The 25,325-nt window shown below is 66.5% G+C and overlaps 2 protein-coding genes across 2 annotated transcripts; one reads left to right on the plus strand and one right to left on the minus strand.

Annotated features, from left to right (window-relative positions):
• The first annotated feature begins 3,301 nt into the window (after nucleotides 1–3,301).
• SPDEF (SAM pointed domain containing ETS transcription factor) lies at nucleotides 3,302–6,013 on the plus strand. The gene is made up of 5 exons (XM_067310438.1): nucleotides 3,302–3,752; nucleotides 4,659–4,856; nucleotides 4,937–4,984; nucleotides 5,340–5,480; nucleotides 5,587–6,013. The coding sequence occupies exons 1-5, from the start codon at nucleotides 3,302–3,304 to the stop codon at nucleotides 5,763–5,765; spliced, it is 1,017 nt and encodes a 338-aa protein (XP_067166539.1). The 3' UTR covers nucleotides 5,766–6,013.
• A 1,773-nt stretch (nucleotides 6,014–7,786) lies between these two features.
• Nucleotides 7,787–23,700, minus strand: PACSIN1 (protein kinase C and casein kinase substrate in neurons 1). The gene is given in 10 exon segments (XM_067310464.1): nucleotides 7,787–9,926; nucleotides 10,276–10,570; nucleotides 10,794–10,895; nucleotides 11,011–11,131; nucleotides 11,537–11,712; nucleotides 12,150–12,305; nucleotides 12,511–12,746; nucleotides 12,927–13,083; nucleotides 13,462–13,594; nucleotides 23,612–23,700. Coding segments are annotated over 9 exon segments (1,416 nt in total). The 5' UTR covers nucleotides 13,525–13,594; nucleotides 23,612–23,700; the 3' UTR covers nucleotides 7,787–9,816.
• Nucleotides 23,701–25,325: the final 1,625 nt, after the last annotated feature.

The raw sequence follows: 25,325 nt of genomic DNA on the forward strand, positions 1-25,325 counted from the left end.
CCTGTTTAACCGCAGATTTAGTTTTAATTAACGGGCCCATTGTTCGGGGCTGCTTGGCTGGGCTCTTCCTATTTTTTTTTTTGGCTTTGCTTTCTCTGGAGTCGCTGGTGCAGGTTGTGCTCAGCCACTGGGGCAGGTAGTGCCGGGGCACCTGACCTCACCGGGCTCCTCATCCCCGTCCTCGTGCCCCGGGGCTGGAAACGGGGACGCAGGTGCCTTGTCCTGCTGCTCTCCCCGCCGGCTCCACCGCCCCCCTTTGGCACGAGGAGACCTCAGAGACCCGGCTGGGTCCAGGCTCCGGGTGCATCCGGGTGCTGCAACGCGGCTCGGCCCCAAAACCCGCCTGCTCCGCCACAGCCCTTCCCTGGGCGAAGGCGCCTCCTTCAAACTCCCGGCTGCTTCTTGCTCGAAGGGAATTAATCGATGTGTTTTTTCATTGGAAAACCGGGGCAGGGAAGCAGTGCAGGGCCGGTGCCGGAGCTCGCCGGGGCTGTGCGAGCGGCCGGCTGGCAGCAGGTGCGCGTCCCTAATCCCCGTCCCATGTCACCTGCTGCCGGACTGTGTCTTAGTGGCAGGGAAAAGGGGGACCAAGGGGGACTGAGGCTTCACTGACAGCGGAGGCAGAGGCAGGAGCAGAGGGGGGTCCCAGGTGCCCAAACCCGCAGGCAGCGCCCCTCGGCCTCCGCGCGGCCCGGGAGGAAAGCGAAAACCTCGGAAAACCGCCTGGGGCCCGGCGGCTTGTCCAATTCGGTGGCAGTTGTTTGCTTAAAGTGTTGCAAGAGCTAATTCCCTAATCGCTTCCTCTCCTGCCCCGTGGCCGCGCTGGTGCTGCTTCGCCGGCGGAGAGGTCCTGGTGCCGAGCCCGGCTGCGCTCCTGGCTCTTGCATGCGGCTGCCGGGCAGGCGCTGGCTGGGGCTGCTGCAATTCCCGGCGCTGCCATTCCCCGCTCGCAGATCCCCGTCCAGCTCGGACGGGGCGGGCGACGGGCTCGGCCCCCCGCCGCTCCGGCGGGTCTTTTTCTCGCCCCAAGCGGCTTCTGAGAGCAAACAGGTCCCCACCCAGGCGCGGAGCCGGGGCCGCGCGGCCGCCTGCGTGCCAGCGCCGGGGAAAGTCAAACAAGGCCCCCGCCCTGGGAGTACAGCGCCGTTTGCCAGGCGCTTGCTCAGGCTTCCCTCTCCCACGGCCCACAGGGGCTGCTGACGCCCGCCGTCCCCGGGCATCCGGACTCAATTCCCCCGGGAAAGGTGGCCGGGGCGGCGGGGAGCACGTGGCGGGGCCCCGGAGCAGCGGCCGAGCAGGGAGCGTGCTGCGCCAAGCTGCTCTGCCGCGGGTCCCGGCGAAGGGGAGAGCAGTGCCCGCAGCCCCGGCGCAACCCGGAGGCTCGGCATGGCTCGGCTCGGCTCGGCATGCTGCAGCCCTCCGGCGCGGGGGCCGGGCAGCCCCCGCCCCTCCCGGGCACTTTGCAAGAGGCCGGAGCCGCGCAAGCTGTTACCACTTCCCTGTTGTGCCGGGAGCAGCGTGAGGCTGGATTTAGGGCTGATCGGCTAAAGCTCTGCACTTAATCCCGAGCAAATGAAGCAGAGGTTTGGAAGCAGGCACCATCTCTCAGGGAAACGGGCCGGTGGGGAGGTGCCAGGCACCTCCGTGGCACCGTGACCCCGTTCTCCCTCCTCCTCCTCACTCTGGCCTTTGCGGTGCCACCAAAAACACCGTTTGCTTGGTGGCCAGAGCCCCGGATCATGGTTTCCGGCTCCCGAGTGAGGAATCCCTCTCCTGGATCCCCGTCTTTGAGGCTGGGGTGGAGGTGAGGCCCTCACCTGTGTCTCCAGCACACCGCAGTGATTTTCCCGGGCTCTTGCCGGCATCTCCGCGCCCCACAGTGATTTCCCCGGCGCAGGGCCGGGCAGGCTGGCGCTTGGCCCCGGCGAGCTGATGCCTCCGTCCCCGAGAGCGCGGGGGACATTTGCAAAGCGCAGGCAATGCTGAGCCTCGAAAACCACCCTGCTGTCGGGGTAAAAATCCCCGCTGGCTTTGGTAAACCCAACCCTGACAGCGAGACGCTTGCAGGATTTGCAGTCCTCCCGGCGCCCGTTTCTCTGCCCCGCCAGCGGCTCTGCGGTTAACGGGTCTCCGGCTTGCGGCTATTAATGACATTTAATTCTCTGCCCTTTGCCAGCCGTGGCTGATTCCGGGAGCAGACCCGGGCCCAGCCTGCTTTTTCCCCCATTCTCTGCCTTGCCGGGTCGCTTGGGGGGTTTGGGGGGTTGCAGGGTTCGGCACAAGCCCGGCGGCTGCTCGGCACCGCGGGCGGCCGCAGGGTCCCGCTTGCTGCGGCGGGGCTGCTTTTGGGCTCCATTGCAAAAGCCGAAGCCGTGGCGGTGATGCTTTTTCTGCTTTTAAAGAGCATCACATCACCCGTGGGGGGTTTCTCCTTCTGATAGGAAAAAATAAAAAAAATACCCGGAGCCAGGCAAGGAGCACCGAGACCCGGTGGTGCTCGGCCCCTGCTGTGGCCTTAGGCAGCCTCCGTGCTCGCAGGGGTCTTTTTCTTCCTGAAGCCTCAGGATGCCCCTGGGGGAGCTTTCTCCCTTGCTGGAGATGTTTCCCGGTGTTGCCATGGAAATTCAGCAGGCTCATCCTCATCTCCGCAGCCTCCAGGGCTCCCCGCATCCCCCAGGCAGATGGGAGCGGGCTGATTTCGGTAGTTTGGTTCTTGCAAGAGAGTAAAAAGAAAGTTCCCGTGGGGGGGGGGGGGGGGTCTGCAGCGGGCGGCCGAGGGCCGGGACAGCCGGGTTTGGGCACCCTGCGAGCTGGGCTGAAGGCAGCGGGCGATGTTTTCCAGGTGCGGAAAAGTGCCTGTGGGGGTCAGGTGCCCCGCACCGCTTAACACCCACGTGCCGGCCCGGTGCGGGTGCTTCGGAGACCCTCCGGCGTGTCCCGCCGCCTCCCCGCGAGGGTCTCCAGCCCTGCGCGGGACCAAAGTGCTGCAAATGCCGCTTGCGGGTCGTGGCGCGGCCCCGAGAGCTGCCGGCGGCAGAGCCCCGCTCGCTGCCCGCTGACCCAGAAGCGGGGCGGCCGCGCGGCGCGGCGCCGGGCTTGGAGCCCGCTTTCATCCGGGCTCTCGCGGGGCGCCGGGACTCTCTTTGGAGGGTTTTTTTCCCCTCTAACAGGCTTAGCAGCCGCCTTTGTGCCTGCCGCCGGGCGGGAAGCGGGCAGGCTCCGTCGGCAGAGCCGGGGCGCTCCGGCGAGCCTCCCGCTCTCTCCTCTCCCGGCAGGCTCGGAGGCAGCGCTGAGCAGCGGCATGGGCAGCGCCAGCCCCCGGCTGCCCGCTCCGCCGGCCGGCCGCGGCGGCGCCCTGCAGCACGCGGCCCTGCTGCCAACGGCGCGGGACCCCGGCGCCCGCGGCTGGGGCGCCCCGGGCAGCCGCAGCCCGCCGGCCACCCCGGAGCAGAGCCTGCCCGCTTTCTGCCTCCACTACTTCGACATGCTCTACTCGGAGGAGGCGGCCTGGGCGCCCAAGGGCCCCGGGGAGCCGTCGCAAGGCAGCACCCAGGGCGGCCGCGGCGAGGCGCAGAAGGAGCCGGAGCAGTGTCCCGTCATCGACAGCCAGGGCCTGGGGCTGGGCGCCGAGCTGGACTTCCAGGGCAGCCTGCACCTGGAGGAGCACTCGCTGGAGCAGGTGCAGAGCATGGTGGTGGGCGAGGTGCTGAAGGACATCGAGACGGCCTGCAAGCTCCTCAACATCGCCGCAGGTGGGTGCCGCCGTCCCCGCCGCCGGGTCCGGCGAGGCTCGCTGTGCCCCGGGCCCCAGGCATTTGCAAGCGGGGCGCCGGGTGCTGCCGCCTGGCTCCCCGCGGGCACCTCTCCCAGGCAGGGCTGTTTGCAAAAGCCCGGGGTTGCCTGCGAAACGCCCCCTCCGCCCTCACCAGCTGGGAGCTGAGCAGAGGTTTTGCCGAGCGCGGGGAGCCTGCGGGTGCCGCGGCGCAGAGCCGGGGAGGGCAGGCGCAGGGGCGCGCAGTCCCTTCCCCTCGCTGGCCGCGGCGTCGGGGCACCTTGCGGCACTGCGTGCGCTTCGCAGCAGGTGAGCGGTGACGAGGAGCAGAAGTCGCCTGCTGGGGCTGCTTTATCCTCCCCTCCGTCCCCCTTTCACCCTCCTCGGGCATCGCTTGCAGCCACACGCGGCCGAGTTTGCCGCCCCTCGGAGGCAGCAGGGCAGGCGCCGGGGCAGAACCTCCCGGGCTGTTCCCGGCCGCGCGGAGCCTCCAGGTGCTCGGCTGGGTGCTGCCAGCCAGCGCCGGGGCCGGGAACAAAAGGGACTTTGACAGGCGGAGGAAAAATGCCGCCGCGGAGGAGAGCGAGGTCGTGCCGCTACCGCCCAGGTGCCGCGGGGCGTTTGCACCCCACTGGTGGCGCTTGGCTGCTCGCTGGGCTGAGCCGGCCGGGGGACGCAGGGTCCCCATCCCGGCTTTCCATCCGGAAACCCGGGGTGTTTTGATCCCCGTGGCTGATACTGCCGCAGAGCAGCGTGGCCGGGGCAGCGGGAGCTGTGGGGTGAGCTGAGTTTGCCCGGGCTTTGCCGGAGGGGGGCAGCGGCGCTCTCGGCAGCGGCAGGCAGGTCCGCGCTCAGCGGCCGGCGGCGGGCGCCCGTCTCCCCGCAGACCCCGCCGACTGGAGCCCCGGCAACGTGCAGAAGTGGATCCTGTGGACGGAGCACCAGTACCGGCTGCCGCAGATCGGGAAGTCCTTCCAGGAGCTGTCGGGCAAGGACCTGTGCGCCATGTCCGAGGAGCAGTTCTGCCAGCGCTCGCCGGTGTGCGGCGACGTCCTGCACGCTCACCTCGACATCTGGAAATCCGGTAGGCGCCGGGGGACGTGGGCGATGCTGCACGTCCGGCCGGGGAAATGCCCTCCCTGACCAGGAGCTTTTCCCTTCCAGCCGCCTGGATGAAGGAAAAAGCCGCCCCGGGCGACGGGCGATACTGCGGTGAGTTTTGCGCAGGCTCAGCCTCGCCGGCCCATCCCTCGGCGACTGGTCTGGGGTGCTGGGGAGGTCGCTCCCTGCTTAATTGCAATTATCCGGTGCATCGGCGGAGTCGCTGCTCTGCTGGCATCCGTGCGTTTGCGCTCCCTTCTGCCCCAAAAGCGAGCCCTGGGCTGCCCGCGTGGCGCAGCCGAAGGGGAACAGCCGCGAGCCCTCTCCCTGGGTGTCCTAGCTGATTTCTGGACCCCTGGGCTGAGGCCCCCGGAGACCTGCAGGCATCAAGCCGGGGTTTCCCGGATGGGGAGCCGCGCGGCGCTGCTGCGCGTCCTCAGCCCGTCTCCGTCCCTCCCGGCGGCAGGGGGTGACGCCGGCTGGGCGGACGGCGAGGTGGACTCGTCCTGCGCCGGGCAGCCCATCCACCTCTGGCAGTTCCTCAAGGAGCTGCTGCTGAAACCCCACAACTACGGGCGCTTCATCCGCTGGCTCAACAAGGAGAAAGGTGGGTGCTCGGCGGCGGCGGCGCCCGGCGCGGCGGCGGCGGGGGGGAGCCGAGGGCTGCGCCGTGACCCCCCCCCCCCCCACCGTTTCCCGCGCTCCCCTTGCAGGCATCTTCAAGATCGAGGACTCGGCGCAGGTGGCGCGGCTGTGGGGCATCCGGAAGAACCGCCCGGCCATGAACTACGACAAGCTGAGCCGCTCCATCCGGCAGTATTACAAGAAGGGCATCATCCGGAAACCCGACATCTCCCAGCGCCTCGTCTACCAGTTCGTGCACCCGGTCTGAGAGGCCGAGGAGGGACCGGCCGTGCCGGGAGCGCCGGGGGGGACCTTCGCCTCGCCCACCGCCGAGACCGTCTCCCGACGCTACGCACCAGCTCCGGATTTGCACCAAACCCCCCCCGGTCCCGCTGGGTGCGAGGGAAGGACGCGCTCCTTGCTCCGGGGACGCCGGGGCCCCGGGCTCGGGCTATTGTTCCCGGGAGGACAAAGGCTCCGCGGCCCCGTGCCAGGGCGCACACCGACCCGCGCGGGGACGCGCCGCCACCGCCACCGCCGCCCGGCACCGCTTTGGGGCAGCCTGGCCCGTTCCCGGGAGAGGCGAGCCGGCAGCCGGGACGTCCCCTCCGGAGGGACGCGGCCCCTTCGAAGGGGGATTTTGCCATAGGGGCGACTGCAAAACGTCCCGTGTGCCCTGGCCGAGCAGCGCCCGCGCGCGGGGACCCCCCGCGCCCCCCGGCCTCGGCCCCGGCGCAGGGCTCGGCCCCTGCTTCTGATTCGGTTCGACTTTCACTGCCTGATTCCCGTTCCTGGGGAGAGGAGGGGGAAAAAAAAAAGAAAAAGATGTAATTTTTCCATTTCCCTCTGGAAGATAAATCTGAAACGCAAACACCTGCACCAGAACTTGGCCAGAGAACTGGGGACTGTTTAACCTGCACATTTCATAAGAGTCTAAGTTACCTGGCAATGTTGATCTTTTATATTATAGGGGTTTTTTTTATTTGTTTTTCTTTTGGTTTTGGCCGGCGACGAGTTGTGGTTGAGGTTCAAATGAGGAGTACAGAAGGGAGCCCCGGATGCCCGTGAAATGCTTTGTGAGAGTTTAAGGGGGAAAAAAAAATTACCCGGTTGGTGGTTTTTTTGTTTTTAACTTAAAATAGCTGCCCGTGGCAGCTGCTGCCTTTTTATTGTCTTTCTGCCTGTTTTGTACTGTTTACCTGGCAGAGAAGCGAACGTGCTTCAGCCAGCTCTGCCAGCACCGCGACTGGGTTGCAGTTTGAGGCCGCCGGAGGAAGGAGAGGAGCAGGGGAAGGAGGAAAACAGCCTTTGTCTCTGGAAAAGGGAGAAAAAAAAAAGAAACAGGGGAAAAAAAGCGAATCGTGTGTCTGGTGATTTCCTTGTGTGCCCGTGCGTGCGCGGGGTGTTGCTGGTTGGACCTGGGCGGCGACTCGAGCTGGGATCCCGAATCCCGTGTCCCTTTTGCAGCCCCCTCCAATGCGGGAGCCTGGCGCCGCGGATGGCCAGGGGGGACCCGCACGGTGCACGGGTAAAATAACCCTTTTTATTTCGCACCATATCTTTTTTTAAGTAGGATCGACGTTGCTGCCGTCGCTCTCAGCGGCAGGAGGGGCAGCCTGGCGTGCCGGGTGCCTCCGGCCGCCGTGCCGGGGTTTCTCCCCCAAATCCCTCCTGGGGGGGATCAGGGTGCACGGAGGTCTCTGACGATGCCGGGGTGCTCGTCCCCTCCCCGCAGCCCCCCTTTGCCTGGGGGGTCCCGGAGGTGCCCTTGGCACCGGCTTTCCCGCGGTCCCCGGAGGCGCCCTTGGCACTGGCTTTCCCACAGTCTCCGGCAAGTGGATCATCGCTCCCGCTGCCGGTTCTCCGTGGCAGAGGTAAACTCAGGGCCGGCACTTTCCCATGGGCTGCTGCAAGTTTGCAGACCTCAACCTGCCACCGAAACTGCCCCAGGTCCCTCCGTCCTGCCCTGACGCTCCTGGAGGTGCCCTGGCTGGGGCGAATAGGAGGAAATCGGGAGCATCCCTCTGCTCCCTGCAGCTCACAGGCGAGAAAACAGGGGTCAATCTCAAGGCTTCGCCCAGCAGCAGGTTTTTGGGACAGAAACACCCGGGCACCCCGTCCCCCTGCACCCCGGAGCCCCAGGGCGCCCCGCGAGCTCTCCCGGGGTTTGCAGCCCCGGCAGCTACGTCTACGCGGGGCGAGATCGGCGCACGCGAGGTGAACGAGCACCCAAACCGGGAGAACGCTGACAGAGCTCAGTTATTTTCGCTTGCTGTTTTTGTTCTTGTATCCACGGTAATACAATCACAATATATATATATATATTATATATATACTTCTTAAATTACACAATCAATGTACAAAAAACCGGGGTGCATTGCTGAGACAGGTGGTTGGTTGGGGTTTTTTTTGACTTCTTTTTTTCCCCCCCCTCCTCATTAGTGTAACTAGCAGAAGAGACGGGGCCGGGCAGCTCTCGCCCGCGGCACCCAGCGTGCAGCGGATTGCCTCGCTTCGGAGGAACGCCCGCTCCCCGGGGCCAAAGAATTCGCGAACCGACGGGCCGGGGAAGAGAGGAGAGGCGGGAGAGGAGCGCACGGGGCAGACGATGCCCTTGATGCAGGTGGGGGTGATGTTATGGAGATAAATAAGAGACGGACTGTGCAAATGAGCCACCGGGCTCCTTCGCCAGGTTGCCCACGGCAGAGGGGTTGGGGCGAGACGTGGCGAAGGGGCTGCGCACCCCGCGAGCTTCCCGAAGCGCAGCGGCTGGATGGGGCCGGGAGGTGCTTTCCAAGAGCCGCCGCAGAGCAGGCGGCCAACAAAAACTCCCGCGCACTCACCCTCCGGGCCGCGGAGGCTGGACGCGGCAGCTTCCCTTGGGATCCTGCAGTGGGTCCTCTGTGCCGCGGGCTCGGGGGTGAGGAACCGGCCAGCGGGATTTCAGGCTGCTCCTGCGAACGCCCCTGGCCGGCGGCGCTGCAGGGCGGCCGCTTCCCCCCTCGCGGGGAAGGACTTTGGGGTCTCGCTTTCGGCTGTCTTCACCAAGCAGCTTCTCCGCTGTTCCCACTGCTGGGCTGGGGTCCGCTCCCTGTGCCGAGCCTTCCTCGTCCTCCTGGATGCTTGCCAAGCTCTTCCCGCCTTGGATCCCGGCTGGACACAGCTCCCTGCCCTGCTGCAGGGACCGGACAGCCCGAAGGAAAGCTCCTGCTTCACCGTGCGAGGCTGGGCTTTACTTAACCCCCTTTCCCCTCCTGCCGGCACAAAGCCTGGGGCCGTGAGGTCTCCTCCTGCTGCAGGAGGATTTCGCTCTCAGGAAAGGGAGTCCCACGGGGACTGTCCCCAGCAGCAGCCAAGCCGGACCCTGCTTCACCGGGCTGGTTATGAAGGTGCTTCCAGCAGCATCGAACCAGGGTGAGGTTCTTCTCCAAAAAGCAGCCTATTTTAGACCATGCTGGGCCACCTAGCCCTGGATCAGGTTCGCCCTGGGATAAATGCCCTTGCGACAGCCGCTGCTGCTCCTGCAGCAGGGCATTGGCTCTGGAGCATCTGCCCCCTTCCAGAAGACAACATTTCCAGAAAGACCTTGACATCTCCAAGCAGAGAAGGGACCTGGCCTGGTACAGAGGAGGAGGCTGAAGAGATGCCACCAAACTATATGGCTGGGAAGGTCCAACCCTGTCCAGACATTGACTCTGCTCCTGGCCCTGGCTGTGGCCCACTGCAAAGTGGGGAGGGACTGGTTCATGGATGGGGCTGGATGTTGGCAGGGGAAGGAGGAGGATGTTCATCCCCTTCCCTTGGGGAGGGAGGGCTGCGATGGAGGATGAACTGGGGAGAAGAGCATGGGAACACCAATAAATAAATGGAGTAAAACTCCACTTCCTTTCATTTTCGGGGGAGCGAATTCGATTGGTCCCAGGAGCTGAAGCGCCGTGCATTTCGGAACAGTTCCAGCCAATCAGAAGGCGGCTCATGATTTCAGTATCTTTAAAAACCAACCAATCAGAAGCTCTCACTGGTTGGGCTTTAAGATCTTGAGGTATTGGCTTTTCCCTTGGAAAACCAACTAAAGTAGAAGAACGGACAACGTCATCTTTCGCTTCACCTTATCTTAGAAGAAGAAAAAAGCAACTATGCAAAATACTCTTCAGAGACAACTCTTAAAAAAATAAAAGCTTGGTCGGAAAATATGTCTGAATCTCTAACTGTGAGGAGTGAACGACCAGACGGCGAAATGGCTGGTTGGCTGGTGGAGAGATGGAGACAACGGAGGGTGGATTTATCTGCTGACGGCAACAAGGAGAACACCACAAGACTTAGATAGCCTCCACGTAGTTGGCTGGGTAGAGACCTAGCTGCCCGTTGTCCAAGCGCCCTTTGCACCATCCTTGCTCATCTTCTTCACCTAGTTTGGTTAGCTCATCACCTGAAGCAAAACGTAGAAAGGGGAAAGCTTGTCGCAGTGTGCATGAAGCCTCTTCTAACTCCTCCTTTTCTCCCCTGGATGCAGCTCCTGGAGACTTCTAGGATTGACCCCCGGCACTCAGGATTGTAGGGCAGAAATGCAAGGACTAACCCCAGGAGACCCCACATGCTGGGTCCCAGCATATCTCCAAGCCTGCTGTGGTTCAGGCTCAGCTTGTGCCTTCCCCTTTCTTCCAGTTAAACATTTGAGGGGCTGGGACAACTCAGAAATGATTTGAGGGATTTTACTCCAAAAGGCAGGACAGAGTGTCACCAGCACTGAGTGACCCGGCACCCACAGGGGACCATACCTGCTTTGAAGCTGAGCTCGTCCTGCTCCTGCCCGTCGTAGTCATACAGAGCCCGCACCCGCACACCCTTCCCCGACGACTCCTCGTCGAAGGGGTTGGTGCCACCATTGGCCTCACTGGTATTGAAGGAGTTGCTGCCTTCGTCGTCGGACCACTCTGCACTGTAGGTCTGGCCACGGTCGTGGCTGCTCACGCTGGGGGTGGGAAGGAAGGAGGGAGAAGGGCGGTCAAAGCAGGTGGACGGGTGCTGCAGCCTTCCCACGGTTACAGGGGAACGAGGACCTCAGCAAGCAGGCTCCTGGGCCAAGGGCATGGCCCCCACCAGGCTGCCCCACAGCCAGCAAGACGCAGAGGGAGGGCACTGAAGTGTCTGCACGGGCAAACACCACGCATTTCCCCATGGCGGACGCCTACCTTGGGTTGCATCTCCCCATCCTGCCGGGTGCCCAGCCGCCCTCCCCTCCTGCCCGTCGGCAAGCAGCCTGGCGCACTCACCTCCCGCGCTCCCCTCCCTGCGCCCCCGTCTCAGCCCCGCTGCTGGCGTTGGTCAGGGTCACCCCCTCGCCCTTCTTCAGCTTCTCTTTTCGTGTTATCGTGTGCGTCAGGTCCGGGTTCCACTCCTGGAAGCACAAACCAACCAGCCCCTGAGCACCAGGACAACGGGCAACCACTGCAGGGCTCCGAGCGCCTGCGGTGGCAGTGGCGGCCCCCATCCCTGGGGGTGCTAAGCCTCACCTCGAACTGGGGCCAGTTCATGGGCATCCCTGGGCCACTGGTGCTGCGGAACCACCGGAGATCCTCCTGCGCATCCGAGAGGCGGATGGTCTGCTCCAGCTCCCGGTAGACATTGGCGTAGCTGGGGGAGAGTTGCGGGTTGGGGTGCTGCAAGTGGGGATGCCGCAGGGACCAGCAGGGTCCTCCGGCAGTGGGTTTGGGGTGGGGTGGCGAGAAGCCAAGGTTGTGTTTCCTCCTAGGAGCCGCTGGAGGGCACCAGGCTCCCACACAGCCCACCTGCGTGACTACACCACTCTGGTACTTCTTAGTGGCCACAGTGGTGGCAGGAGACCCCTTTCCCTTGCATCTCAGGGGACTAGTTTGCTTGGAAGCACCCAGACCCTCCAGGACTTGTTTTGCTGCCAGGCAGCAGGAACAGACCTTCCACTGGCCCTGGCATTGCTCCTTCTGGCTCCCGACCGCTGCCACGCTGACCCACCATGCTTTCTCCCCAGCCAGTGGTCTGGCCAGTGAGGGATGCACATACCTGCTGCTCTCTGCCAGGTTCAGGTGCCTCTTGATGTCCAGGAGCACTTCCTTGAGGAAGTTGAGCCTCTTCTCCTCAAACTGCTGGCACTGCTCAAAGACCTGCTCCATACTCTCGATGTACTGTGGGGTGCACTTGTTCAGCTCGTCCAAAACCTTCTCGTACTTCTCCTGAGTCTGCAGGTGCAACAGGGTGTCTCAGTTACAGCTCAAGCACCTCAGAGACCCTTTTTGGGCACTGAGAGGGTCTGGCCAAGCTTCTGGCCCAGCTTCAGCGAAGATCCTCCAGGGCTAAATCAGTCTGGCTGCAAGAGAACTCTTGCCCCAGGAAGAGGAGTAAACCTCAGCTCCGCTCATGTTGCCCTCAGCACTGTCTGCAAAGCCTGAGCCTTCTGCTGCTGAGTTACATGGTGCATAGGGAAGGGAAAAAGGGAATGAAAGGGGGCACATGGAGAGGTGGTGGCCATTTGCACTGGTTTTCACTGCCCGGGTGACCCTAAAGCCTGATGCTGCGTGAGCCTCAGAGCAGAGGCAGCAGCTGAGCTGCATCACCGCTCTGCTGCTGTGACTCCCAGTTGTCCCAGCATGGGACCCGCCTGGGCAGTGACTCGCACCTTTTGCACATCTTGCTTGCACTTTTCCACTTTGTCCTGGAGTTTCTTCTGCTGCTCAGGGGTGTTGGACTGCTCTGACTTGCTGTTGGCTTCCCGGGTCATCGCCAGCTTCTCCTCCTTGCAGGCCAGGTGGTAGGCTTTCTTGGCTGTCTCCAGCTAGTGAGAGAAGAGAGAGAGAGGATGGACGTCAAAGCAGAAGTCACAGCCCCCTGCCACATCCCTCTGCCTGCCCTCCCAGCTCCCGGGGTGTGCTCCTTGGGTCTCCCTGCACTGCCCAGCTTGGACCAGGCTTCCCAGAGCCTGGGACTGGGAGATGGCCTCTGCCGACCAGGATGGGCTGCGGTTCACATTTCCTCCTCACCTCCTTGAGCTTCTTGGCCCAGGGTTTCTGCGCTTTCCGGAAGCCGTCCTCTGCCTCCTTGGCCTCCTTGAAGCCTCCCATGATCTGCTTGTGGTAAGCATCCTTCTGCCAGTTCTTGACCTTCTCGAAGTCGTCGTTCAGCAGGCTGTTCTTCACCTCCTGGTGCAGCTCGCTCACCTTGTCCGCCTCCGTCATGATGGCACCCCATGCCTTCTCCATGCTGCCATACTGGGGGCCTGCAAGGACAGACGGGATGCCTGAGCCTGGGCATGCAAACCCAAGCCCCAGGTGGTGAGGTGGGCTTGTCCTCACCTCCCTTTTACAGGTGGAGACACCAAGGCAGAAGAGTGGAACCCAGGTTTCCTGGTTCACCACCGGCATGGGGTGACCCACAGCAAGGGGAGAGGCTGCGATACCTTTCTCAATGAGCTGCCTCCACCTCTTGGACCAGTCGGTGAGCTGCTGGGCATAGGACTTCTCGATCTTGGCCCTCTCGTGCACGCAGTTCATGAGGTCATTGCAGAGCCGGTGCCCGTCGTCGATCCGCTTCACCGTGCGCTTGTAGTTCCCCACCTGGGATGGGGACAGGCAAGCGTGGGAACCACGGCTGGGGCGCCAGGGGGCTGGGGAAGGGCTGGGAGCTTTGGAGGGGATCAGGAGGGGCTCAGGGATGGAGGGGCTTTTGCTCCAGGCTGGCTCATCCCCAGCTCCTGTGTCCCCTCCTCCCCGCTCTGCATCCCCTCCTGCACCCGGGCTGGCCGGGACTGGGGTCTGCATCCATCCTGCACCGAGCACGCACGGGATCTGTGTTTGGGGCGCTCTGCGGAGCCTGCCCCAGCAGTGACGGCGGTTCAGGGCTCTGCGATGCCTCGGTGGGGACAAGGAGGAGAGGGGCTGCCGAGGCTCCCCAGCTCTGAGCTCGGCCCCAGGGGGGACGCAGCAAGCGCTCACCTCCCAGAAGCTGTCAGTTATTTCCTCCGCAGCTGCTGCAGACTCATCGTAGGAACCCGACATGGCTCCCGGTCCTGCCTCGGGCGTTCGCGCGGGCGCTCGGTCGCTCTCCGGGAAGCACCAGCCTCATGCACTGCGGGGAGAGGGGCCGGGCTCAGCGGAGGGGACGGGTCCCCGGGGCGCGACGCTGAGCGTGGGGCACACCGCCGCCGGCGATCGCTGCCTCCCGCTGCCCTGCCTTCGCCCTCCCCGCAGCCCCTGTGCGGGATGCGCGGGGGCTGCAAGGATGCAGGCGGCCGTGCCCAGCCCCGGCCGTGCAGCCGGCGCGCGGCGTCGCCCTGAGCGTTGCTCCGAGCAGGAGGAGCCCTGCACCGTGCACATGCCCTATCTCCGCATGCAGGAGAGGTTTGCACCGGGAGCGGCGGCTTTAGCCGGGATGCCCTTCGAGCCACGTCCCTGCGCTGCGGCGAGGAGCCAGCCTGTCCTCTCTGGGCACGGATGTGCCCTGTCCGTCAGCCCATCCGCCGCCGGAGCCAGGCGCGGGCCAGCCCCGGTGCCGGGTGCGCGGCTGGGTTGACAGCGGGACCCGGTGCTGGCAGCAGCCCCCCGGCGAGCAGCAGCCTGAGCCAGCGGCTCCATCCGGCTGCCGTCACGTGAGCCGGTCCGTGGCGTTATCGGCACAGATGGGTTAGAAAATGGGAGCTGTCGCCCTGCGGGTCCTGCTGGGAGAGCAAGGACCCGGCTCTTCCCCGAGCCCGGCCGGTGCCCCCCTCCCTCCTGCCGCCGGCACCGCCTGTGCCCTACACTGCGGGGCCAAGGGTCCGGCCGGAGGGGCTCCGAAATCAGGATAGTGCCCAGCCTGGCTTGGGAAACCACAGACCGCCCTTCCAGCCCAGCTCCATCCCAGCTCCTAAGCCTGGACCCGCTGCGGCATCCGCGCCCCGGCGGTCCCGGCGGTTTCTTACGTAACCGCAGGGAAGCCCGATATGCCGCAGCGCTGCCGCCGGGCTGGGCTGAGGAAGCAAAAACCCCAGAGCAGCTCCCCCGGGAAGGAGAAACCCCCCGGGAGCATTCCCGGGGGGGGGGGTCCCTTACCCGGCGAGGGTCCTGCCCCGGCCGCTGCGCATCCCCGCGGAGAGGCCGGGGCGAGAGGCTGCGACGGGGCCGGGGGCGGCTGGCGGGGGCGAGCGCAGCCCGGAGAAATTCTCGTCCTGCTATTCCAACCTAATCCGTCCTGATCTCCAGAAAAACGGCATCCCCGGAGCGTCACGTGGCCCCGCCACACGGCTTAACCCTTTACCGCTCCGCTGCCAGCTGCATCAGAGCCAGGGGAAGCGGCTTGGCACGGGGCCGGGAGCCGGCGGGGTGGCCGGAGAGGGGATGTAGTGGCCACGAGCATCCCGTGAGCCCCCTGCTCCGGTTGTGCTCCCATGGGGAACCACGGGACCACACAGCGTCTCCCGGTGGGATGGGGCCAAAGCGGCTGGGAATCACCCCCGGCTCTGCCAGCTCCGGCCCCGAAAGCGCTGCAGGAGGCGGATTTGGCTGCGGCTGCTGTGCCCAGGCGCAGCCTGCGAGGTGGAAGACGTGATGCATCTCCCCAGGCTGTTCCCTTCTCTGCCAGAGTATTTATTGGGCTGAGGGAAACTGGATTTCTTCTTTTGGGCCAAAACCCTTCGGAAACCGTGATGAAAGCTGTGGATTTGGGAGCTGGCCTCAAACAGTAGCCTGGTCCTCCCGCCCGGGGCCGAGCGAGGAAGGGGGACAGAAGTGGGGTCCTTGTGGCCAGGGAGCCGGACCGCGGGCCGGGGCGCAGCGGGAGGACGGGGTGCCGAAACGGTTACCGGCACGCCGCGGTGGGGCTCGCTGGGCTGGAAGTAACAGGGCCTTGCAGGGATTCAGTGATATAACCAAGAAAGCCACCAATCCCCGGCTGCCTTCCCCGGCCGGTTAAAAATAAACGCGTGACTCTGGCCCTCGCACAGCCTCCGAGACATGTATGTAGGTGGGACCGCGGCGAGGCGAAGCACAGCCGGCACCGTCCCCACGTCCCTAGCAACACGCAGCGCCCGTGCGTGCATGCGCGCCGGCGCTCGGCTTCCTTACGGAGACTGCGTTGGGCAGCGGGATGGAGGGACAACGTTGGGGCACAGCCCCGGCCCTGCCCCGTGGCCGCGGTGGGCGCAGGGACCGCGGGAGGCTGGGGAGGAAGCACGGCCACCTGCCTGCAGCAGCCTGGGCATCACAGGTGGGGGGACCGGCCCCGAGCACCCAGCGGCCGACGGGCGAGGGAGTCGGGTGCCGCAGGGTCTGGGTACGGCAGCTCCATCCTCTCCGCTCTTCTCCAGTGTGAGCTGTGGCTCTGGGGGCTATTTTTGGCTCTGCATCATTTCACAGTTGATGCTGCTGCCTTGTTGCCTCTCTCCAGCCTCGCGCAGATGCACACACATGCATACGCACACATGCACGTGCATGCACGTGTGCACACATGCATGCACACACGCACACGTGCATGCACATGTGCACACGTATACACGCATGCTTGCTGATGCGGCGCTGCCCTTGCTCCCTGCGCAGTGCGTGTCAGCCCAGCATGGCCCCGCCGCAGCCCATCGCTTCGCATCAGGGCAGCTGGCGGTGATGCCCGCCGCCCGCGCTGCCAGGCCCTGCGCCGCGCTGCTGCAGCTCGCCGCGGCCCCGCTGCTCCCCAGGCGCCCTCGGCGGAGGGGGCTGCGCTTCGGCCCCTCGGACCCCCGTTTCTGTGGGGAGCCGGGTCCCCGCCGGGTCTCTCTCCAGCCTCCCTGGCCAGGCCTGCGCAGGGCTGAGCACTGCGGCAGCTCGTCTCACGGTGCACGGGGAAGGGGGGCAGCGAAGCAGCCGGGGGCACTGCAGGGGGTTTCTGCCCTCCGCGCGGGAGCTGCTGGGGCGAGCCGGTGCGGGAGCCGGCAGCTCCCCAGCTGGGCGCACGCGTGCGGGACGGGTCACCCGGCTGCTCGCCGAGGACGCGGCCGCCGGCCCTGCGCAGGCGGGAGGCTGCTGCAATGCAGAGGGCTGGTTCTGCAGACGCTGCCCGGCGAGACAGACGCCTGTCTGTCCTTCCAAAACCAGGAGCTCTCGCCGACGGTGCCCCCTCTCCCCACCCAGGCGGAAACATCCCGGTTTTGCCCTGCATCCCGTGCCCCTGTGAGCCGCCACCGCAGGCTCCCCCGGCACCGGGGGAGGAACCCGGGGCGCCGCGGGGCTGCCCAGCGGGGCTCCGGCATTTGCACCAGCTCCTCGCTCCTGGCTTCCATGGCCGGGGGGAAGCAGCCGGGGCGCACACGGGTACCAGCGCTGGGGCTTGCTCCGGGGCTCCCCCCGGCTCCCTTTCCCACTGCTGCCTCCCTCCCCGACCCCGGCTGCTGCCTCCCTGCCCTGCTCACACCAGGCTTTGGGATCCGGAATAACTCCGCAGGCAGAGCCGGGCCCTGCTGGGAGCCGCAGCTGGGTATAAAAGCCCCGGGGCGGCGCAGCTGGACCCTCCGAGGAGGGAGCTGAGCTGCCTGCAGCTCGTGCCGGGCTCCCTGTCCCTGCCCCGGGGAAGGGGCCGCTTCCGAGAGGTGCCCGGCCGCCCCGGAGCTGCGGGGCCGAGCGCAGCCCCTGACTCCCAGGGAAGGGGCTGCCTCTCCCCAGCGCCAGGAGGGAGCCGGGAAGCAGCTGCGCTGGCTGATGCAATCCTCCCTGCCGGCTCCTCTGCCCCCTCTCGCACAGCAAGGACGCGCTGGGGCCGGGCTGAGCGCGCCCGGCGCAGGGCAGGGGAGGCAGCCGGCGGCGGAAAGCTGCTGCGGTCGCCTTCGGCGCGGTCGCTGCCGCGCAGCGCTCGCTGGGGACGCGGAGCCTTTCCTTGGGCTGCCTTTGCTGCAACGTTGCCGCTAGATCCGCAGCGCGTGGTGCATCGGCCACGTGGCCTGGCCGTGGCTGGGGAAATCCGACGGGCAGCAGCGCGGGCGGCTGCGAAAGCCCCCGGGAGGCTGCCGGACGCCAGACGCAGCCTGGGAGAGGCCGAGCCTAGGTGGCAGGTTGCTCGGTCGTGGCAGCTGGGGCCAACGCGGCCGCCCCGCGCTTGCCGCACGGATAACCACGGACCGCCGCGGCTGGCACTTCGGAGGAGCTGGCACCCGGGACCGATGCTCTGCACAGCTTCCCGCAGGACGCAGTGGCCTCCAACACCGGTCTTGGAGCACCAGTGCAAACCAATGCAATGCGAGAAGCTCCCTCGGTGCAAAAACGCTTCCGCAAACCCAGCTGCCAAGCAGGGAAACGACGGGGCGCGGAGAGCGCCGGGGAGCGCGGAGAGCTTGGGCAATTCGGAAATGCCCCGGTTGCCCGAGCCTTTACTGCCGTTAAGCCGAGGGACCCGGCCCCGCTGGGCAGGAGCTGGGGGCGACGTACACGTGCTGCACCTTCCCCTAAAATCGGCAGCAAGCCCCAGGGCCGAGGTGCTGGCGGGAGAGCGCAGGGGAGGAGGGTGGGAAAGACGGGAGCAGGCAGGGCTGGGAAAGGGGGTGGCCAGCAGGAGCTGCGGGAAGGGCCCTCTCCTGCATCCTTCCCCTCTGAGCCTGAGCGGCGGCGGCGGCGTGGGGCTCGGCGGTGACGTGGGGCTCAGCGGCAGCCTGGCTTCGACGTGGCTCCCCGTGGGATTCCCCCGCTACGTGGGGCCGGTCCAGGCTTCCCTCGGCATCGGGGAAGGGGCTGCTCCGGGGGACTGCTCTGGTCCCTGGATTCCCCGGCGACGCGGTGGGGTTTCGGTGCGGCTGAATCATCCCCCTGTCCGAGCAGATGCCAACCCCACTCGAAGGCGGTCCGATTCACGCGGACGGATGGCTCCGGCCCTCGGCTCCGGAGCAGGCAGGAGCAGAGGGAGGAATGTGGGGGCTCGGGGCTGAGCAGCTGGAGGGAGGCTGAGCCAGCAGGGGAAGGACCGAGCACGTTTCCTCGCCCCCAGTCATCACGCGGAGCCAAAGCCCGGGCAGGAGGTGATCCCGGGCCCAACCCAAGCCGTGCGCTCCGTCGGAGCAGGCTGCAGATGGCTCGTTGCAGGGACCCATCCTGTTTTGCCCGGCAAAGATCCCTCCAGCCTTGACGCAAGCGGGATTTGAGCCCAGTCTGGGGCGATCAGCGCTGAACCAAGCCCCAACGAGAGGCGGGAGATGCCGAGTGCTTCTCTGCGGGATTTAGCCCCGGAGGTGGCACAAGGGTTGCAATCCCCTTCCAGGCGCCTTTTTCCCCGTGCTGGGCGAAGCTGGTGGCTCTTGGCTCAATTGCTTTGCTCAAGCCGAGGAATTGGGTCCGTCTGGCGCTGCTGCAACGGGCCTCGTGCCGCAACCTGCCGGGTGCAGGCTCGCTCCCGCCGCGGCCGGCGCAGGGGCCTCCCCGACCTGAGCACCCACTAAGGGGGGAAGCGACGCGTGTCCCGCGGGCGCCTGCTGCGCCGGGTGGGAGCAGCGCGGGCTCCGGGCCCCGGCAGCAAGCACTTTCCCTGTGCGATGAAGAAATGCTCATCTGCTTCCTGCTCTCCCCGGAGTCGTCCTGTGCAGGGCACCCGCCAGAAGCCTTCCAGGGATTTTGCAAGCCTTGCGGGAAGATTTGGGGAAATATGCATGGCATTTCCAGATAACGCGAGTGGTTCTTTCCAGAGGAGCTTGCAGGCAGGCTGAGGCATGGCAGATGTGCCGGGAATGCGGATAGGCATCCAGGGGCTGGCGGGATGCGGGGTCCGGAGCAGGGCCGTCGCCCCCATCCAGGGGCCCAGGCCTGGGCAAGGGAGATGGGTCTGAGCCGCAGCCTGCGGGGCTCCGACTTGCCTCCGAGCTCTGCAGCTTTTCTCAGTCTCTCTTCTCAGCTTTCCGTCGTGAGCGAGGATGTCGTGACTCTTGAGCAGGGGGTTTTGCAGTCCCAGCAGCGGATTTAGGTACCATTCCACATATGAGTTTGCAAATAAAGCGAGAACTAGCGAACGGCGGTGCCGGAGGATACGGTGGTGCCGTCACCCCCGCTTCCACGTCGGGGCAGGAGGGACCAGGGCGTCACGCACGTGCACGGGGCTCCCGGCGGCATGGACCCGGGGCTGGGGGTGCGGACGGGAGGCGAGACCGGGGGCGGTGGGGCTGCCGGGAGCAGGATGTTGCGGGGAGCTGGCTGCACTTTAGCTGGTTTTGGTGGGGAAGGAGATGGGGGCAGGGAGCTGGAGGGGGCTCAAAGCGGGGGTAGGAAGCACAGGGATGGGGTGGAAGGGCTGTGGGGGGGGGTTGAGGGGTGAAGCTGGGGCTAAAACTGCAAAAGGAGGGATTTCAGTGATGGGGTGAGGGGCTTAGTTGGGCAGGGGGGCAGCAACGAGCGGGACAGCACAAACGCTCCCTCCCCTCCCTTTACAGCTGGGGAAACTGAGGCACAAAGCTGGGCATGGGGCAACGCCGCGGACAAGGTGTCCCCAGCACCTGGCACCTGCTCAGAAGCACTGGGGGGGCCTGAAGGTCGCACAGCCCCTCAGCCCTCCCTGGCCGCATCCTGCCTGCGGGGTGCAAACCAGGGCCGTGCTGCCTAGTCCTTGCGCGGTGCCCTGCGGCCCCCTCCCCAGCCGTGCCAGGGACCCTGCAACCTCCATCCCCATCCGTGCAGGGGGCACAGGCAGCCTGCATCGCCATCCCTGCAAGGGATCCAGGCAGCCTGCAACCCCATCTGTGCAAAGGACCAGGCAGCCTGCATCCCCATCCCCATCCATGCAGGGGACACAGGCATCCTGCATCCTCATCCCTGCAAAGGACACAGGACCCTGCATACCCATCCCTGCAAGGGATGCAGGCAGCCTGCATCCTCATCCCTGCAAAGGATCAGGCATCCTGCATCCTCATCCCTGCAAGGGATCCAGGCATCCTGCATCCCCATGCCTGCAAGGGACCAGGTGTCCCGTGCTGCTTTCCGAGCCGCGCAGGGGAGGGCGCTTACCTGGGGCGGGCGGCTGCCCGGCGGGCGGGGGTGCCGGTGCCGGTGCCGGTGCGGGCCCGCTGCGGGGCGCCGGGCACGGCGGGGCGGCCGTGCTGCGCTGCGCTGCGCTGCGTTGCGTTGCGTTGCGTTGCGCGCCGGCCGTGCAGCAGCGCCGTGCACGGGCCCGGGCGCGCGCCCTGCCTGCAGCCCGCCGTCGTCACGGCAACGGGGATGGAGCCGCTGCCTGCGCCGGTCGCAAAGCTCATGCTGGTGGCGGGGGGGGGACACGGGCGCCCTCACCCCCGGCCTCCTGCCCCCAGCCCGGGGTCCCCCGGGGCAGCGAGCCGGGCACGCGCTTGCTGCGTCCTGCAGCCGCCCGGGGTGCTGCCTCGCCGCCGGGCTCTGCGAGCCCCTTCCAGCGCCATTCCTGCATTTCCCCCAGCTCGGGAGTGCTGTAAGGGAAACTAAAAGGCAGCCGGAGACGAGAGTTTGGAGCGGAGTAACAGAAGCCGCTTTCCGCGGCGGCTGCGCTAATGAGGCCGCCCGGCTGCCCGGGGCCGCGGCCGCCTGGATCGGGTTGCCCGGAGAACGTAAGCCGGGTCCCGCGCGGCGCCGGCTCGTCTTTCCCCTAGCGAGCGCCTTCGACTTCCTAATGAAGCTCGCTGGGGGCCCGCGGCCTCGGCGCCCGCCCGCCGGCTCCCCGGCCTGGCTCCAGATCGGCCGCAACACCCACGCCGATGCCCCGGCTCCGCGCATCCTCCGGCAGCCGGGACCGGCCGGCTGCGGGCGCTCTCCCCGGCGCCTCCCTCCAGCTCTGCGCCGGCCGCGGCGGCGGCGGCTTTGCGGGCGCCCGGAGGGGTCCGGACGAGGCGGCGCGGCGCTTTGCCTCGGGGGCGGCTTTGCAGCCCGACGCGGATTTCTGCAAAAGCAGCTTCCCGCCGGGCCCGGACGGCAGCGAAACGCCCGCGGGACGAGGGCAGCCCCGGCGTTGCGGCCGTCTCGCTCCGTCGGGTGAAACTCTTTGGCATTGCAAGACTCACAAGGGACTTGCAGGAGCTGGTTTTCCAGTGTCGGGCCGGAAAGGCCAACTGGGAGAACCGACCTGAAATGTTTCATAGCCGGCTGCAGCCGGCCCCAGGCAGCGAGAAGGCAGCACGAGAACCAAGCGGCACGAGTGATCCGAGTGCTCTCCGAACCCGGCAAGGGCCTGGACTAAAATCCCTGCACAATGTCGGGTGATTTTTGCCTGCTGCTGTTTCAGGCCGTTAGACTACCCAGCAAGAACCTGGGGGGGGGGACTAACTGGGCAGCGGTGCCCTTGGAGAGCTCTGCGGTCGTGGCATGGCACGAGCTGGCAGGTCTCAGCGGTCGCTCACGGCGGGCACTGCGGGGCTGCCGCCCCGGGGCTCGGCAGGCTCTTGGGAGAGCAGCGGCAAATACTCGACCGCGGTGTCCTCACGGGCGAGGGGACTGCGGCACCGCAGACCCGGGCGCCTTCCCCGCCTGCCGCGAGGATGCAAACGCGGGGCTATTTTGCATGGCTAATTAGCAGCGGGGGATAATTGGCCCCTCTGCAGCCGTTCTGCAGAAAGCGAGCCATTGTGGAGGGCCCGGCGCCGGGCAGGTGCTGCAGAAACCCCGCTCCCACCCAAACAATCCCCTTTTTGTCCGCTAATAACCGGCCCCGGGGGCATCCTCGGAGCCCCTTCCGGGGAAGGGCCAGGGGCCGGGACATAAAGGCTCTGTTTTTCCTGGGAAAGCAGCTCGGCGGGGCCGCGCGTTTGCTCCTGGGTGTTGCACGAACGGCGGGCGGGAGGCCCGGCCGCCCGGCAGGGGACAAAGTCTTCGCGCGGGGCAGCGCTCGCGGTGCCGTTTCCTCCCGCCCGCCGCGAGGGCTCCCGGCAGTGCCGAGGGGGCCGCGGCTTCGCCGGAAAAGGCAGCTCGGCAAACTCGGCTCGCGGTCCCGCTGTGGGAAACGTGGCACCTGTTGCCGAAACGCGTTGCCCTGTGTCGCCCCGCTCATGCCTGCGTCACGAATCGACGCCTGCCGGCTGCCCGAGCTTGCTCCCCGCAATCCTGTTGCCACTAAATCCATCCCGGCAGCTCCGTCAGGCGCTGCCGGAGGGGATGGAAAGGGCTGGTGGCTCCGCTCCGCGGCGGCAGCGGCCGATCCGGCGGAGTCGGCGGCCGATACCTTCCCCACCGCGGCGTTAACCTTCCCCCCGAGTCGCTCCTCCCTGCTCGCCCCGGCGGAGGAGACGGTCTCCCCGCTTGCAGGAGGGGTCCCGTTTTGGAGGGGGGACATTGCGCTCCCGGCGGGTCCATTCTGCGCGTCCCCTCGGTCGTTCGGAGCCCTTCCACCTGCGGCTCGCGGGAGCAGCTCTCCGGCCGCTTGGAGGAAGGACGGAAACGACCTGCTCCGGGTTCCCGCAAAGGGGCAGCGGAAAGCGGGAGCGCGGGAGGCGGGAGGCGAGCGGCGTTTCGGCGGCGCTGGGTTTCGCGGCTATTGGGGTCTTGCCGCTCCCGCGGCCTGACCGGGGGCTTGTGCCCCGCAGCAGGGCGACCGTCCGCATCCTCGGGCGCTGCACCACGGCACCCCGGCTGCTGGATCCCTCCAGCCGCTCCAAGCCCCCGGCACGTGCAGCCCCGGAGGCCGAGGGGAGCGGAGAGCGGAGGCGGCAGCGGGAAGCGGCAGCTCTAATCCGTTTAGCAAAGCGCTTGCTTGGCCCTTTCCAGCAAGCGGCCGGGAGGGACGGCGCAGCTCCCCCAAACCTCCTCCTCCCGGCTTCCCGAGCCCCCTCCGGAGGGATCTCCCCTGGCGGAGATGCCATTAGGCTGGAAACAGGGCTGGTCCCCCCCCAAATTTGGGGCTGAGCTTGAGCCGGAAAGCCAGCGCCCTGTCTGCATAAGAAGTTTGGAATTTGCTCCGAGCGAGGGGCAGGGAGACGGTCCGCAAAAACCTACTTCATTTCTCAGCAAATCATCACCAGCGCAGAGAGAGGGGGGGGGAAAAGCCGCGCTCCGGGAGGAGGCCGCCCCGGCGTCCCGCTCTGCCCCCCGGGGACACCCGCTCCCTGCGGCACCCGCGGGAAGCCCTCGCTGCCCGCGATGCCGCGGCGCCGGAGCAGCCGCCGGTGCTGGCACCTGCCCCGACCCCCCCGGGCGCCCGGGGACCGCGGGCCGGTACCTTGGCGCAGAGGCTGCGGGGGCGGCGGGCAGGTGGCGGCGGGGCAAGATGCGGCCGCCGGGGCGGCCCGGGCGCCCGGCGAGCTGGCAGGGAAGCCCGGCCGGCTCCGTCTCGCTCCGGCTGGCGCTGCACATTGGAAGGAAGGTCACAGCAGATGGGGAGGAGGGGGGTAAAGATCAGCACGGAGATTAGAGAGGCATTTTTAGCCAGCCAATCGCCGCCCCGGCTCGCCGTAATGACTCCTTCGCGGCACAAGGTGACAACATTACTGCAGGAGCGGCAAGGAATAAGCCTGGAGCCCGGCTCGGCCCGGCCGCGGAGAGGCGGCTGCGGGGTCCCCCTGCCTGCAGCCCCCCGGCTCCTCGCTCCTTCATTTCCTCGCTCTCTTTATTTCCCTTGCAAGCTCTTATTTGCAGCCTCCTTCCCCGCTCGCCTCCCCCTGCTCTCCCCCGGGGCCGATTTGGGGGGTCCCCGCGCTGCAAAGCTCCTCGGGGTCCGGCTGGGGGAGGTTGCAGGGGGCAGCAGCCTTCTCCCCGCTGCCACCAGCGGGAGCCCAGCCCCGGCTCTCCCGGGACATTTCAATCTCCGGATGAGGCAGGAGCAGCCCCGGCGCGGGAGGGGAGGACGCGGCGGAGCTCCGGGCGCCGGGAGAGCGTCTCGCTGACGCCTGGCCGAGGCGCCGGCGGCCTTGCCCGGCCCAAAGGGCAGCGCTGGCAGCAGCGGGGATGAAGGCAGCAGGTCGCCCTGGGGGGGGTGAGCGGCTCGCGGCGAGCGCAGGTGCACGGAGGCTCAGTGCCCGGGTCAGCTCCGAAAGCACCATGTCTCACCAGATCCGCTTTAAGGAAAAAACCTGAAGGTTTTCCTCCATAAGGGGAGCCAGGCTCACCCAGCTCCTCCTAATGGCAGAAGAGCCCCGAGCCTGGAGGTGCACAAAGCCGGTTTCTCTCCAACACGTGCCGGTGTCCAGGGAAATTGTGCTCCTCGGAGCAGGGTGCTGCAGGGTGCAGGAACCGCCCGGTCCGGCACTGCCCAGGTTTTGGGTCAGCCCGTCCCAAGCATTTGCCAGTTGCCAAAGCCGCGCGGCGCCCGGCGGACACGCAGAGCCCGAACCCCAGCGTGAACGTGCCGATGCCGTGGGGAGCTCTGCGGGCGCCTTTCGAAGCAGCCCCGGGAGCAGTGCGAGCGCTGCGCCCCGCTGCTTTCTGCTGCTCCTCGGGTCTGACCAGCTCCCTGCCAGCCGAAAGCGACAGGGATGCAGGGGTCCGGCGGCACAGCGGGATGTGGGCGGACACACACAGAAAGATGAAAGGCAAGTGCACCCTGCGCTGCAACCAGTGCAGGAAGGGAAGGAAAAGGCCTTTTCCTTATTCCTGCCCCGGCCAAAAAGATGATGGGAGCTGAGCCTTTCACAGAAAGGGCCTCGTCCCATCCTGCTGGACACGCGAAAGGACGGGAGAGGACGGAGGAGCGGATGCGGCATCGCCACCCTGTCCTGGGTTCGGCTCTGTGCCGGCACAGGGGTTGCGGAGCTGGGCTGGGGGAGGCCGTGGGCAGCCCAGCTGCCCTCCGATCTCCTGGCTGGGGTCATGTGGGGCGCGAAAGGGACTTTGCGTGCCTTCAACAAGCCCCAAGCCCTTTGCTCGAGCACGTGAGCCGGCAGATCCGGGTGTGTGTCCCACGGCTTCCCCATGCCTGCAAAACCCATCCTGTCCCC

The sequence above is a fragment of the Apteryx mantelli genome, chromosome 25 (assembly GCF_036417845.1).
Source record: "Apteryx mantelli isolate bAptMan1 chromosome 25, bAptMan1.hap1, whole genome shotgun sequence".
NCBI lineage: Eukaryota > Metazoa > Chordata > Aves > Apterygiformes > Apterygidae > Apteryx > Apteryx mantelli.

Excerpts from the sequence above, each read along its gene's own strand:
- SPDEF (XM_067310438.1), top strand. The coding sequence starts at position 3,302 with ATGGGCAGCGCCAGCCCCCGGCTGCCCGCTCCGCCGGCCGGCCGCGGC. Across the intron at positions 4,857-4,936 it reads CCTCGACATCTGGAAATCCG|CCGCCTGGATGAAGGAAAAA; the intron begins GTAGGCGCCGGG and ends TTTCCCTTCCAG. Across the intron at positions 4,985-5,339 it reads GGGCGACGGGCGATACTGCG|GGGGTGACGCCGGCTGGGCG; the intron begins GTGAGTTTTGCG and ends TCCCGGCGGCAG.